The sequence below is a fragment of the Taudactylus pleione genome, unplaced genomic scaffold (genome assembly GCF_031769625.1).
Source record: "Taudactylus pleione unplaced genomic scaffold, aTauple2 ptg000129l, whole genome shotgun sequence".
Taxonomy (NCBI): Eukaryota; Metazoa; Chordata; class Amphibia; order Anura; family Myobatrachidae; genus Taudactylus; species Taudactylus pleione.
The window spans coordinates 10,325,817-10,339,237 of NW_028284531.1; the positions used below are offsets into that span (position 1 = coordinate 10,325,817).

General features: G+C 41.6%; 1 protein-coding gene across 1 annotated transcript in view; it reads right to left on the reverse strand.

Annotated features, from left to right (window-relative positions):
* Positions 1-8,210: 8,210 nt before the first annotated feature.
* The window catches only part of HDGFL3 (HDGF like 3), a 47,203-nt gene continuing 41,992 nt past the window's right edge, over positions 8,211-13,421 (reverse strand). Inside the window, exons 7-8 of the mRNA XM_088472842.1 lie at positions 11,112-11,198; positions 8,211-9,764 (exon numbers count right to left, since the gene is read on the reverse strand). Of these exons, the coding sequence (XP_088328968.1) occupies positions 11,139-11,198 (60 nt within the window). The 3' untranslated portion in view covers positions 8,211-9,764; positions 11,112-11,138. The remainder of the gene's footprint in view (positions 9,765-11,111; positions 11,199-13,421) is intronic.

Below are 13,421 nucleotides of genomic sequence, written 5' to 3' on the forward strand. Positions count from 1 at the left end.
CGGGGTTTAATGCCACAGCCAGGAGACCCTATCACCCGGTCTCCACAGCCAAAGCATTCACACCCCAAGATGGTCAGCCCAAGCCTGGGATCTCAGGGGAGGCGGGAAACCGCCCAAGAAGGGTTCCCCTCTCTCCCAAAACCTCAGGCTTATGTTGAAGCCCGGGGCTCTTCCCCGCACTGCTGGGCTGTGGGTACGGGGGTAATAATGGTGAAAATAGTTAAAAACTGGGGGCGTGGCCTGGATGGGCTGGATGTAGGAGGCTAATAACGTAGCTCCTTGGCCCTAATATCCTATACACTATCCTGATCCCTGTACCCGGTCCCTGGTACTGACTATTTCCCTCAACACTCACCACTACCTGCTCCAGAAGTCCTAGGATCAGTCTGGGTGCGCTGGCTGCTGTGCTGTGGGAGCTGAAGATCTCTCCCTGCAGCGTCTCCTCGTCGCGGGCGCCATTTTGGATTCAGCCCCCGGTGTCTGAGGCTGCTCCTGGCTCCGGCGCTCGTCTCCTCTCCTGTCCGGAGGGTGCCCTGGAGGGCTGGGGAGGTGAGGGACCCTCTCTCACTGCCTGCGCAGTATCCTGCTTGCCGCCGCGGACCCGCGATTCCCGATCGCGGCCGCCATCTTGGATCCGGGTCAGGCTGTCTTGTGGCCCCTGTCTTCTGTGCTGGGTGCAGCACACTACTGGTTAGTGTCCTGAGCGGCTAGGGGGGTGGCTGGTCCTCTCCCTGGATCTCTGGGGACATTTGGAAAATACAGGTCCTCCTCCTCCTGAACCCAGCTGCTGACTACCACCCTGTACTGCTCTCCACTGCATGCTGTTCCCTGCATCTGTCCCTGTGATCCAGTAATAATGGGAAAAAACTCCCAGCAGTCAGATGCTGCGCGGCTGGAGAGGTTCTCCCATTCTGGAACTGGCGGGGCTACGGGACCCAGCTCTTCAGGGACTCAGTCTCACTCTCAGCCCTCCTCTCCGCCTGCTCCTGAGGATTCTCCTTCGGAGCCTGAGATCACTATGCATAATTTAATGCAGGCAATCACCTCTTCAGAGAAGACGCTGTCTGGCAAGATTTCTGAAGTTCATGTGGAGCTTTCCCTTATCCGTCATGATATGCAGACGATGCGAGAACGTGTTGGTGAGGCTGAGACTCGTATCTCCACATTAGAGGATATCACTGCTCCGGTGGCGGGACGGCTTACAACCTTGGAGTCCCAGATGGTGGCCTGTCGTACCAAAATCTCTGATATAGAGGGCCGACTTCGCAGAAATAGCATCCGTTTTGTTGGTCTACCTGAGAAGTCGGAGGGTTCTCAACCGGAGTCGTTTCTAGAAAAACGGTTGGTAGACACCTTTGGTCGGGATGATTTCACTGCCCACTTTGCAGTAGAAAGAGCGCACCGTATTCCTGGTAGGGCTCTGCCTCCTGGCGCCCCCCCCTCGCACATTAATTGCCAAGATCCTGCATTTCAAGGACAGAGATTCAATCCTTCGTTTGGCTCGTCTACGTGGTCCTTTGGAATATAATGGAAATTGGGTGGCAGTGTTCCCGGATTTTTCTGTGGATGTCCAGAAGTCTAGGTCCCAATTTATACAGATTAAACGTCGCCTACGTGATCTGGGCCTCTCCTACGCCATGCTGTTTCCTGCCCGTCTACGTGTGGTGGCTGATGGACGATCTCATTTCTTTGATTCCCCACGTGAAGCTTCGTCGTGGCTGGATCTTGGGGGCCGTGGTGAAGATGCTCCTCCGGACTGACCTGGACTTGTTATTCCGTGAGCTGTGTTTGTTCTTTAGATAGTCTGATGATTATTAGATTTTAGTTGCTCTCCAAGTGGTAATGTCGTTGTGGTACCCGTTTTATACTGGGCCTGGCCGATACTCCACCTTACGACTGAGGTAAGAATTGCTCCCCCCCTCTCTCTTACTCTTTATTATAACTAAATAAAATAAGGGGTTTATTGGGTATTTTGTTTCGGGGTTAATAGTCGGTAAATTAGGGATTTAGGTATATCTGGTTGGGGTGGATATACAGGGTGGGTTGTGGGTTTTTCTTCAGGGTTATTATATGGGAATTTATTTTATGTTTTTATTTTACGCCATTGCAATGTCATATTCTAAACTATTATGCTTTTATTTATTATATTTTCAGCTTCTACTGTATTCTTTATTATGTAGTGCTGCCACGTCTCGCTGGTTGCCCCCGGCTGTGATATCTCAGTTGTCTGTATCTCCTCTTTCCTCTGGTGTGTGGCTAACCCCATGATGTCTACTAGTTTAGGCTCCCCTCTCCAAATTCTCTCCTGGAATGTCCGGGGCCTCAATGACCGGGTCAAGCGCTCCTTAGTATTGACTCAGGTGAAAAAGGCTCAGGCTGATATTATTTGTTTGATGGAAACACATTTAGTGGGTGGGAAAGTCTTGGCTTTGCGTAAACCTTGGATAGGCTGGGCTTATCACTCCACACACTCCTCGTATACCAGAGGTGTGTCAGTCCTTGTTCGTAGATCCCTAAGTTTTGTGCTGGATGAAGTTAGAGTTGACCCCTTGGGTAGATATGTCTTCATACGGGCATTTATTCACTCCTCCCCACTTCATATTCTTGCGGTTTATATTCCCCCTCCTTATACTAGTGAGGTCCTGAAAAAGTCTGCTGAGTTTATTTCTTTATCCCCTGATACCCCGGTTATCTGTGTCGGGGATTTTAATAATGTGTTACACCCTGCCCTGGATTGGTGGCGTGAAAGTTCGAGTGTGTCTGGTCCCTCCCCTCATTCTTTTGCCAATTTAGTAGATGAGCTTGGGTTGGTGGATATTTGGCGGGTTCGGCATCCTCGCTTGGCTCGGTACTCTTGCTTTTCAGCCTCTCATCATTCCTTTTCTATGATTGATCTTGCTCTGATATCCGGGAGGCTGGTCCCACAGGTTGTAGAGGTGGAGTACCGGTCCCGTGGTGTGTCGGATCATGCACCTTTAATACTGACTATTGATGTTGCTGCTCCACGAGGTCACTTTTTTTTTAAATTGAATCCTTTCTGGCTTACATTTAATGGGTGCGGGCTCGGAATTGGAAACCCAATGGGCTAATTTTTTCGCTGAGAACGCTGGTTCTGTTTCCTTTGACATTTTGTGGGATGCCTCTAAGGCCGTCTTGCGTGGTTCTTTAATTGGTAGGGTGATAAATATTAAACCGTTTCATTAGAAAAAGGAGACCGAGCTGGAAAATTGTTGTACTTTGTTGGAACAGAGATATCTGTCCTCGGGTTCTATTACTGCTAGATCCTCATATATGGAGGCCGCTAAACTTTTATCTGATTTCCTCTTAGATAAATCCAGAAGATGTCTGCTATTTGCTAGGCATAGTTATTCAGATTCGGATAAATCTGGGGCTTTCCTGGTGTATCTTTCTAGAGAGGTCCGACACACCACAGTCGTAGCTAAAATTCGGGACTCCTTAGGTAATTTGCACTCCTCTACGCCTGCTATTACAAAGATGTTTTATGAGTATTTTGCTAGTCTTTATTGTTCCCAGGCCCACTATACTTTAGATGAATTATTTGAATATTTGGGACACATATCCCTCCCATCCATTTCCCAGGACAGCAGAGCATTTATTGACTCCCCATTTACTGTAGAGGAAGTTGGGGTTGCTGTTTTTTCATTTCCGGGAGGTAAGGCCCCAGGAGTGGATGGGATTCCCATTGAGATTTATAAGAAACATGCCCTTTTCTTTTTTCCCAGGCTTCTTGACCTTTTTAATGAACTGTGTGACCTGGGTGCTCCTCCCTGTTCTATGTCAGAGGCCATTATTGTTATGATTCCTAAAACTGGCAAAGATCCCCTTGATCCTGGCTCTTATCGCCCGATCTCCCTCCTTTCTACGGATATTAAAATATTGGCTAAAATGCTTGCACTTAGGCTTAGTAAGGTAATTAGTGAGGTGGTGCATCCTGATCAGATTGGTTTTATGCCAGGGAAGTCTACCTCACAAAATCTTAGATTATATTTGATTTTGCAGCTGGCGGACTCTGTGGATGACGGGGCAGTGGTGGTGTCCTTGGATGCTGCCGGGGCATTTGATTATGTAGAGTGGCACTATCTTTGGGAGATCCTGTTTTGTTTTGGGATGGGACCTAGATTTATAGCTTGTGTTGAATTACTATATTCTTCCCCTTTAGGGCGGATTTGTATTAATGGGTATGTTTCTCCTTCTTTTCGCCTCTCTAGAGGTACTAGATAGGGCTGTCCTCTTTCCCCGAATCTCGTTGCCCTGGCCATCGAGCCTTTGGCATGTCTTATCAGAAGTCACCCCACAATACGGGGGATTCAGATACAGCAAAGGGTTGACAAGGTGGCTCTCTATGCAGATGACATGCTGTTATTCTTGTCTGATGCATTGGTCTTTGATCACCCTTCTCTCCGTGGTAGATTCTTTTGGATGGTTTTCTGAACTGCACATTAATTGGGACAAATCTTGCATTCTTCCTGTTCATGGTCCTTCCACTCCTGTTGGTGCTGTGAATACTCCCTTGGAATGGACCTCCAGGTTTAAATATTTGGGAATTTGGGTAACGTCATCTATGTCGGACTTTGTCCCACTTAATGTTCAGCCACAAATTGACTTCTTGAAATCCAAGCTGCACGTCTGGAATAAACTTCCCTTGACTGTTACAGGTCGGGTGAATTTGGTAAAAATTATTGTTCTCCCCAAATTTTTATATGTTTTTCAGCAGTCCCCTGTTTATATCTCTCCTCGTATATTTAGACTGATAGTTATATCTCCTCTTTAGTTTGGGCAGAAAAACGTCCTTGAATAAAACTTAAGACCCTATGTAGACCTAGAGCGTTGGGTGGCCTAGCATTGCCGAATTTCCGCCTTTATTATTTGGCCTCACAATTGGTTCATCTACGGGGTGGGTTTTGGGTGAAGAGAGCCAGGATTTGCCTACTTTATTGGTACATGCTGTTTCTAGAAGATGTTCCCCTTTGCAATTATTACTTGATGACAGGTGCCCTATGGGGGGAGCTCCATTGGTCACACAGGCTCATAAACTGTGGATACAGGCCCGGGCTTTAGTGGGGGCAGAAGGTATTGATCCTGATTTATCTTTATGGCATTCTTCTTCTCTTGGAGAGCTGGCCCTATTAGATTGTAGCTCTTTGTGGTCCAGGAGGGGGGTTTTCTCCCTCGGACAGTTATATAGTGATGGGGTCTTAAAAACTTTTGACACTGTTAGGACTGAATTTGGGGTCCCGAATTCTATGTTTTTCCGCTACTTACAGCTTCGACATGCCTTAACCGTCCAGTTTTCCTCTGGCCCTCCGCAACTTACTCCTGATCCAGTTAGGGCTGTGCTGCAAGCGACTAGTGGTAAGAGATTGATTTCTCGACTTTATTCCTACCTCCTAACCGTTAATTCTTATGACACCCTAACACCACTTAGACTTAAATGGGTGGATTATTTGGGTCCATTAGATGATGATGAGTGGTCTCTAATGTTGAATAGTCATGTGACTGCCACCTCTGCAGTGCGATTTCAACAGATACAATTTTTTTTATTACACAGGGTGTATCTTACCCCCATATTATTGAATAGATTTGGATCTGGAGCTTCAGATAAGTGTCCTAAATGCTCTACTCCCCAGTACTCATTTTGGCATCTCCTCTGGGAGTGCTCTGCTGTCCAGGTGTTTTAGTCCCAAGTCACTGTGTCACTAACACGGAACGTGGTATCCCCATTTTGTCCCCTAAAATGTGTATTTTTGGATTGGGTCTTGAGGACAGGGCTAATCGTTTGACGGTCCAGTATGTGATTAATGCAATGACTCTGGCAAAGGTTTGTATTGCCCGTACGTGGATGGCATCTAGGGGCCCTACTTTTGCTGAATGGTGTGGGTTGATGAAGTGGTGGGGCATGAACGTTTTTTATATACTAAGCGTAACTGTATTCTCAAATATGAGCGTATTTGGGGCCCATGGATTTCATCTTCCCATTATGTTACTGGAGGTGGGGGGATTTCAGATGCTGATGGGTTAGCGACCAGCGAGACGGCACAATAATGTCTTGATATTCTGAGTTTTTTTGTTTATGACTTTTTTGCTACATTGAATAGCTGAGAATTCTTCTGTGCAGATATTTTGTTCGGTATTACTTATATATCGGGTTTGACTGTGCATTGGTATTAATGAGACTATATGTAAATAGCTGTTTATTATTATTTTTTTTAATTATTATTTATTTCTTTATCTTTTGGGGGGTTTCATAGGGGTGGGGGATTGTGTTTCTTGTATTGAGTTTTTGATGTGAAAAAAGTTTTATAACTAAACTCAATTTAAAAAAAAAAAAAGAAAATAGTTAAAAACTATTGTAATTTACAGTGGAGCTACAGGTGCCAGCATACCTGCTCTTTGGCACTTGTAGAACTACGAGTGCCAGCAGGCGGCCGGCACCCGTACCCCCACTGTAAAATAAATAAATAACCACAGTACACACACCATATACAGTATAACTTTAATACATAAACCTATCCCACTCACACATACTTACCTGCTGCCAGCTGTTCACGTCCACTTCTCCATGTAGAATCCAATGGGAGTACCTGGAATAAAGATCCCATACTCACCTACATCCTGGAGCCGGACTCCATAGCATCCCCGGGTCTTGGCAAAAAACAAACAAACCGAGTGACCCGGACCAGACACTTACATTAGCGGTGTATGTGTTTAACCACATACACTGCTAACCGGATCCTGACTGCTCAATGTGAACTGTCAGCCATCAGCCAAAGTGTCCTGGCTGTGCTGGTTTTAAATATAGGGGAACCCCTACGCATTTCCCCCCCCCTATATTTAAAACCAGGACTAGCCCTGCAGCCAGGTGCTAGTTCCTAAATAACGAGGTACCCTACTCGTTTTTTTCCTTGTAGTTTTAGGAACCAGGACTGGCTGAGCAGCCAAGGGCTGGTTATGCTTTTGGGGGGGGGGGGGGACCGTACATCATTTAAAAAATGAGATTAGGTATACAGGCAGAAACATACACAAATCACACAGATCTACGTATGTTTCTGGCAAACTCACAGCTCAGGAGGGGTGTTTTAAACTTCATTTTCACAGTGAGTTTGCTACAATCTCACCCGAGATTGTAATCTCGATTCTTGTTAAATTCCCTAGTTGCATCCATTTCATGAAAAGTACTTCCGAGTTTGTCCGAAGGTGAGTTGTTTCGAGTTTGCAAACTCACCCTAGTTTTACCAGTGAGAAGAAAGAAATCTCTCCCAAACTCACCAGAGTTTATCTTTAGTATATTTGTGAGTTGAAAAAATGGCTAAACTCACCCGAGATTGCCATCTTGACCAAACTCAAATCTTAGTAAATTTACCCCTTATAGTTATAATTGTAGTAAACACATTTATAATCAATGCACTTCTAATCAGTAAAGTACACTTTCATATTTATGATCACTATATTTATAGTCATTAAGTTTGTGGTTAGTATATTTGAGGTTAATACATTTATAGTTGATGTGCTAGTGGTTTAATAACTATATAGATTTTCACCATGGTTTAATATTTATTTTGGTTAAGTTAGTTGTAATTGTTTATAATTATTGTTACGTTTAATTGTTATAGTTGTTATTGTTATGTTTAGGCCACTATATTTAGAACATTTATATTGCTATAGCTATAGTGGTTCAATGTGGAAGTGAATTTCAATTTGCCTCTAGGCGCTATAAATTGTGTTTTGGTTCTATTCACTGAATGTTGGAATTAGGATTGAATTTTAGCTATGTTACTGTGTTATGCCTGCTCAAGCACAATGTTTTTGTATTATATGGTACATGTTTTAAAATGGTAAATTAATAAAATATTACTCAATAAAAAAAATAATAACCAATGCCAGCATTTACATAAATTTTTTGTTTTAATATTCGCGTTACATATATTGTAAATTAAGTCGACTGTGACCTTTTTTATTCCTTTACAATCTTTTAACCTTATTTCTGACACCCATCAGAAGTGTTCATTATGCTAACACAGCAATACAACTTTATATGCGATGTGTTTCAACTACAACATTGGCAATGCTACAAATGCTTTAGAGAATGAGCAGAACAAATACAGAGAAAATGTTTTCACCCAAAAGAAAAAAATGCAATAAAATAAATAAAATCTATTATCACAATAGCAACAGTATTGTCCACAAGAAAATACATTCTGGAATGACTATTTATTAGTATTGTAAATACAATTTTTGGGTAAAAAATAATCGGATCATCCTCCTTAAGCCAATACATTGTCAGATGAGAGTCAGATGTGATAACAACAGTTACTTTACAATCTTCACGGTTATGTCCCTACCTCTGTACTTGAACTTTAGCTCCCAAACTCTTTATCAAGTTCTCGGTCAGCGAGTGTGATGATGTCTCAGCTGAAGTTCAACAGCAATGAGAGGGCTGCAGTGAAGATGAGAAAACTAAGGGATCATATGAGACTAACGTGAAGCAAATTTGGATTTAAAGGGCCATGTCTCATTAAAAAGAACATGGGCTTCATTAGTCATGGCTGTTACAGTATATCTGAATACATTGAGTATTAAATGAATAAAGGTGGGAGTTTAAGTGGTGGATTATGGTTTCGTCTTACCATCATTTTGCTGAAGTAAAATGGGCTTCTGATGTGATAGAACCCTTTAGGTCTGGTAAGGTGTACTGAGTACACCCTTATGTCAGTAAACACTACAGACACTGCAGATCATTGTCAAATTTGCAAAGTACCCCCTAATTTTTAGTTATACACCAAGCAAACCGTGATGTGTTTAAATGTTATAAAGGTTTATAAAGATGCTTTTCATATTTGCTTCATTTTACTACATAATGCGAGCATGTTTCTAGAATACATTACACATTTTAATACAGAAATAAAAAAAGGTGCTTTGTAAGTAATAATAGCAGAATACTAGTATTAAGAATACAACATTCATTTTTCATTAACATTAAATTCCCTTTTTCAGCCGTTGCCTCTTTCTCTTACATGTTTTACATGGTTTTAGCTAGTAAGTACAGTCCTACTATCGACAAACCATGTTCAAAGCTGCCTTTTAATTTGTACCGAGAATGTACAAAGATGTTTAACATTGGACAGTAAATAGCATCTAACATATACTAAAGTGTGCATGTAATATATTGATTTAACTCATTGTGTACTGGTGTAATTATCTTTATCCGCAAGCCTTGCCCACATAGACTGTGGACGATTGACAAAACTAAATGCTGCAATCAATAATTGAAAACATTCATATTTAACATCTAATTAGATGATCTACCGTACATTATATTTAATGTTATTAAAATCATAGTTTGTTTTATCAAGGTAACTATTATATTTGAGAACCTCTATCTTCTCCTCTTTAGTAGAGAGTGATTTTAATGTCTCCCTGTAGGAAAATAGATGTATAAATCAATTATCTATTAAATGATCTCAAGATTGGAAATAAAATGACACACATGGAAGGCTGTGAAAACATAACAGTAGCCTGTTTAAAGGGCAACTTCATGCAGCAGAATAACGTAAATTGAAAGGCTGTCCCCTAGAGGAGATATACTTCTGATGATAGCAAACACAACAAACAGGAACATGGTATTATGCATACAAACTGACAATCTCTTGGTGGCAACAAATAAATGCGTTGAGTCATATCATATCCAAGAATACTAAACTGCGAAACATGGACCTCTTCCCACGGTATGCTGTACTTGGTTAGGTCTGAAAAGAAAATAGACATATAATTTTCAGGACATTTACATCAGAAAACGACCTCCTACATTTACATGTGGATCTGTGTAAGGGGACCTGCATTACTAATACAGACACTTAGTTCCAACTGAAGTGACATAACACAAGGTCCCATCAAACCTTTCTCAAGTAAATGCATATAAAGGCTACCAGGGGCAGAACTATGGGAGACAATGGAGGCGCCTGCCGCCGGGCTCCAGCTCTGAAGAGGCACCTCCTCCACAACATATTCAGCCCACTTAGGGCTGTAACTATGTACCCGGAGTGTACCGTCATGGCCACCCAATACATGGCACCCCTTCCCAGCACCTGAGAAGCCACCATACACTAGTGGAGAGCTCCATGTCAGACCATCAGCTGCTGCCTTCGTCTATCTATAGCCTGTCTGCATGCAAATTGCTACATTACAGTGTCAGAGGCTGTGATGGGGGGGGCACCAAATTATAACTTGCCTCCGGGCATCTGGGATGAACTTACGCCACTGAAGGCTACTATATCATTAGCACATACCAAAACATCGGCTTGTCTTCACCAGTGTATTGTAGATGATATTCTATATGTAAGGATAGTAAACATAAAGCCTGTACGTACAACAAGTATTGTATGGAGACTTCCTGTGTGTGTGACATTATTATATAAATAGTCTGGATACACAATCTCTGTACAAATGAAGAAAAAAAACGTGTTCACGCATCCTGTCTTTGAACATTATGGTATATTAGGCCTACAGTTGTAATATCTATGCCAGAGGTCATGAATTGACTCCATTGAACTACAAATCCCAGCATATGTAAGAGATTAATAATGGTAATCATAGAACGACATTGATAACACCTAAATGTATTAAATATTATATAAGGTTCAATTGTCTTTTTAGCAGAATGTGCAGATCGGTCTCCTATATTCTTGATCACAGAACAGAATCCTTCTATGAGTAAAAGCTATGTTAGGAACATAATTTGCACACATACATCCGGGGAAAGGGATACTTTAACTAATAAGATGATGTTTACCTGTTTTACAATGTAGCTCAAGAAAGTATAGAAGTCTTATGTAATATATAGTTGTTGAGCTATTCACATTGAACAGGATAGCAGATATCAAAATATCATGATGACTGCAGTACTAATCCATGACTTGAATTGTTCTAAGGACTGTTGGGAAATAAAAGATCCTTTTGAGGGATTTCAGTGAGTAATAAGGTGTAGTATGTTTTACAGTTCTAAGCTTATTTGCAATATAACATAACGACATTTGGTAATTAGATTGTTGCAGTGCCTCAGTTCATGTTACACAGGTAATTGACTGTATGCTCACCAAATCTTGCATGTGTGCCACTAAGAATTATAATTTTTCTTTAGCATCTGTGCATTTCTTACGGGCCCCAACTCTCGCATAAACATTCTGCAGGAAAATCACAGAACATCTGTGTAAAACCTTTTGTTCAAGCAGACAATGTTTTGAAGGTGTACTTTTAATGATGGGCATTTTATGAGGCTGTACAGTACTCCCGCACCATCACGCTCCAAGGAAAACGTTACATTACACATATATTCACCCAAAACCTGACTCTGCAATCATATACACCCAACCCTTCATCTACTGGAGAGCCATTTGGAAAAGTAAATGAGCAAAATATATTACATGGAAAATCTGTAACAACTGAAATGTTTATGGAAGTTTGTGATAGATACTTCAGAATGAATTGGCTAGTATTATGTACCAATGCTACAGTCCAAGGCCATCATACTAACAAAATCAAGCATATTCATTGCTGTAAATATTGGCTGCATGAAAATGATATGAATTATAGAAAACTTAAACATAACGACTGGAAAGTTATGATGAACGTAATTGTAAAGTGCACTCTGCATGTTATAAGTGCTCTTCACTGCTGATTACAATGTGAAGACTTAATGAGGTAAACGTTTGTATCATCTTTCATGTTGTTTACCACTTTCATATAATCAGACCAATGTTATGAAGAAAGTAAGATTGTGTTTTATAAAACTAAGTTGCCATGTTGTTGAATACCAGGTAAAATAACACACAACACCCAGAAAAGTGACCACCATAAATATTGCAGTGTGCTGTGTTGTCATAAATGACATTCAGCGAGACAAAATAATAAAGATGGAGTTAGTTTCTGGCCCTCTAACATGCAATGTGACATCCAGAGGTGGGTGCTCCATAGCGAAAGCACAGCCTCATACTCCCCAATATTGATAAATTGTGATGCATTCAGTCCAACTTGGTGATGAGTGTAGACACTTATCTCATTTGCAACTAATTCTCATTGGGCGACAGAGTGTCTTGTATGGACAATAAGGTTTAGAGGCTCCTCTAAGTGGTGGCTACATCCTTCGCAAGGCATGTAGAGGCAATACCTTTATAGATGGTGCTCTAGAAACTTTGACTTTGAGGAGACACAAATACTTGTATACAGATTTTTGATTTCTATGGAGTGCCCATGCATACGGCTGCTTAGAGAGATGTTAGAGCAGAGTCTGCCTCCCACATAAGCGTCTTTGATGAAAGATTGAAAGTAAACCGTTTTTTTACTTTTACTATGTCAGTTGAAGTTAGCAAAGCCTGCATTTTGGGAGGAAGGCCCAGGTTACTTGGCTGTATGCAGTGTGAGGCTCATTAGAGGCACCACCTCTGTATAATGACCTTCTAGTGCTGTAGTATGGTTGTCTAAAGGTGCATACACACGGAACGATATATCGTTACGATATCAACGATAACTATATCGTTCAATGATATATCGTTCCGTTTGTATGCAATGAACGACCAATGATGCACCCACCGGCTGGACGATAATGATATCGTCCATCGGGCATGCATGCAGGCCAATCTGGACGATATTGTTAATTTTCTATATGGGTGAACGATCGTTGGTCGTTCATCGTAGGTATGTGGATGAACAATATCGTTCATCCAGCACAACAGGAATTTCAAGGGCGATCGTTGTTTCATTTTGATGCATCTGTTTGCATGTACATTGACAGATAGCAGTGATCACAGGGATATTATGTGTTTTTTTCTCCTAAATGTGCTTTGTAACAGTGGCATCATCAGTGTTATGCGGACTGTGCTTCCATTGGTATAAGGAGCTTGTGATTCCTTCCCTCTGCATTCTGATCATCTCACATTACTACTACTCATTTGTTGTAGCCTTTTCATACTACTGGTGCTCTCCTCTGTCTTATTTTCTTGTTCTTTGCAACATCATGTCACCCAGCCTAATGGTCCACAATACCTTTATTTTATTATTGTATATTTATGATTTTATTTTTTTTACATTGAGTAAAAGTACTTTTTTCTGTAAGGACTTTCTGGGAGTTGTAGTCTCACAGTCAAAATATTTGACTATCAAAGGCCGGGGGCTGAAATTCATCTTCAGATTGAGGTGTTGAGGTGGATGATCTGCAGCTCACCGAGGATCATTCATGAAGTTGAAAAGTGCATAGTAATTGAAGTGTAGTGTCGCACATCTTTTACATGGGCTGACCAGTAGGCACATTGTGCAAATAAAAAGACATTGTGGGTCCACAGTTTTCTTAATTTTCAGAAATTGTCTTTACTTGCAAAGATCCATTACCACACAAGATGGCTCGTGGCCTG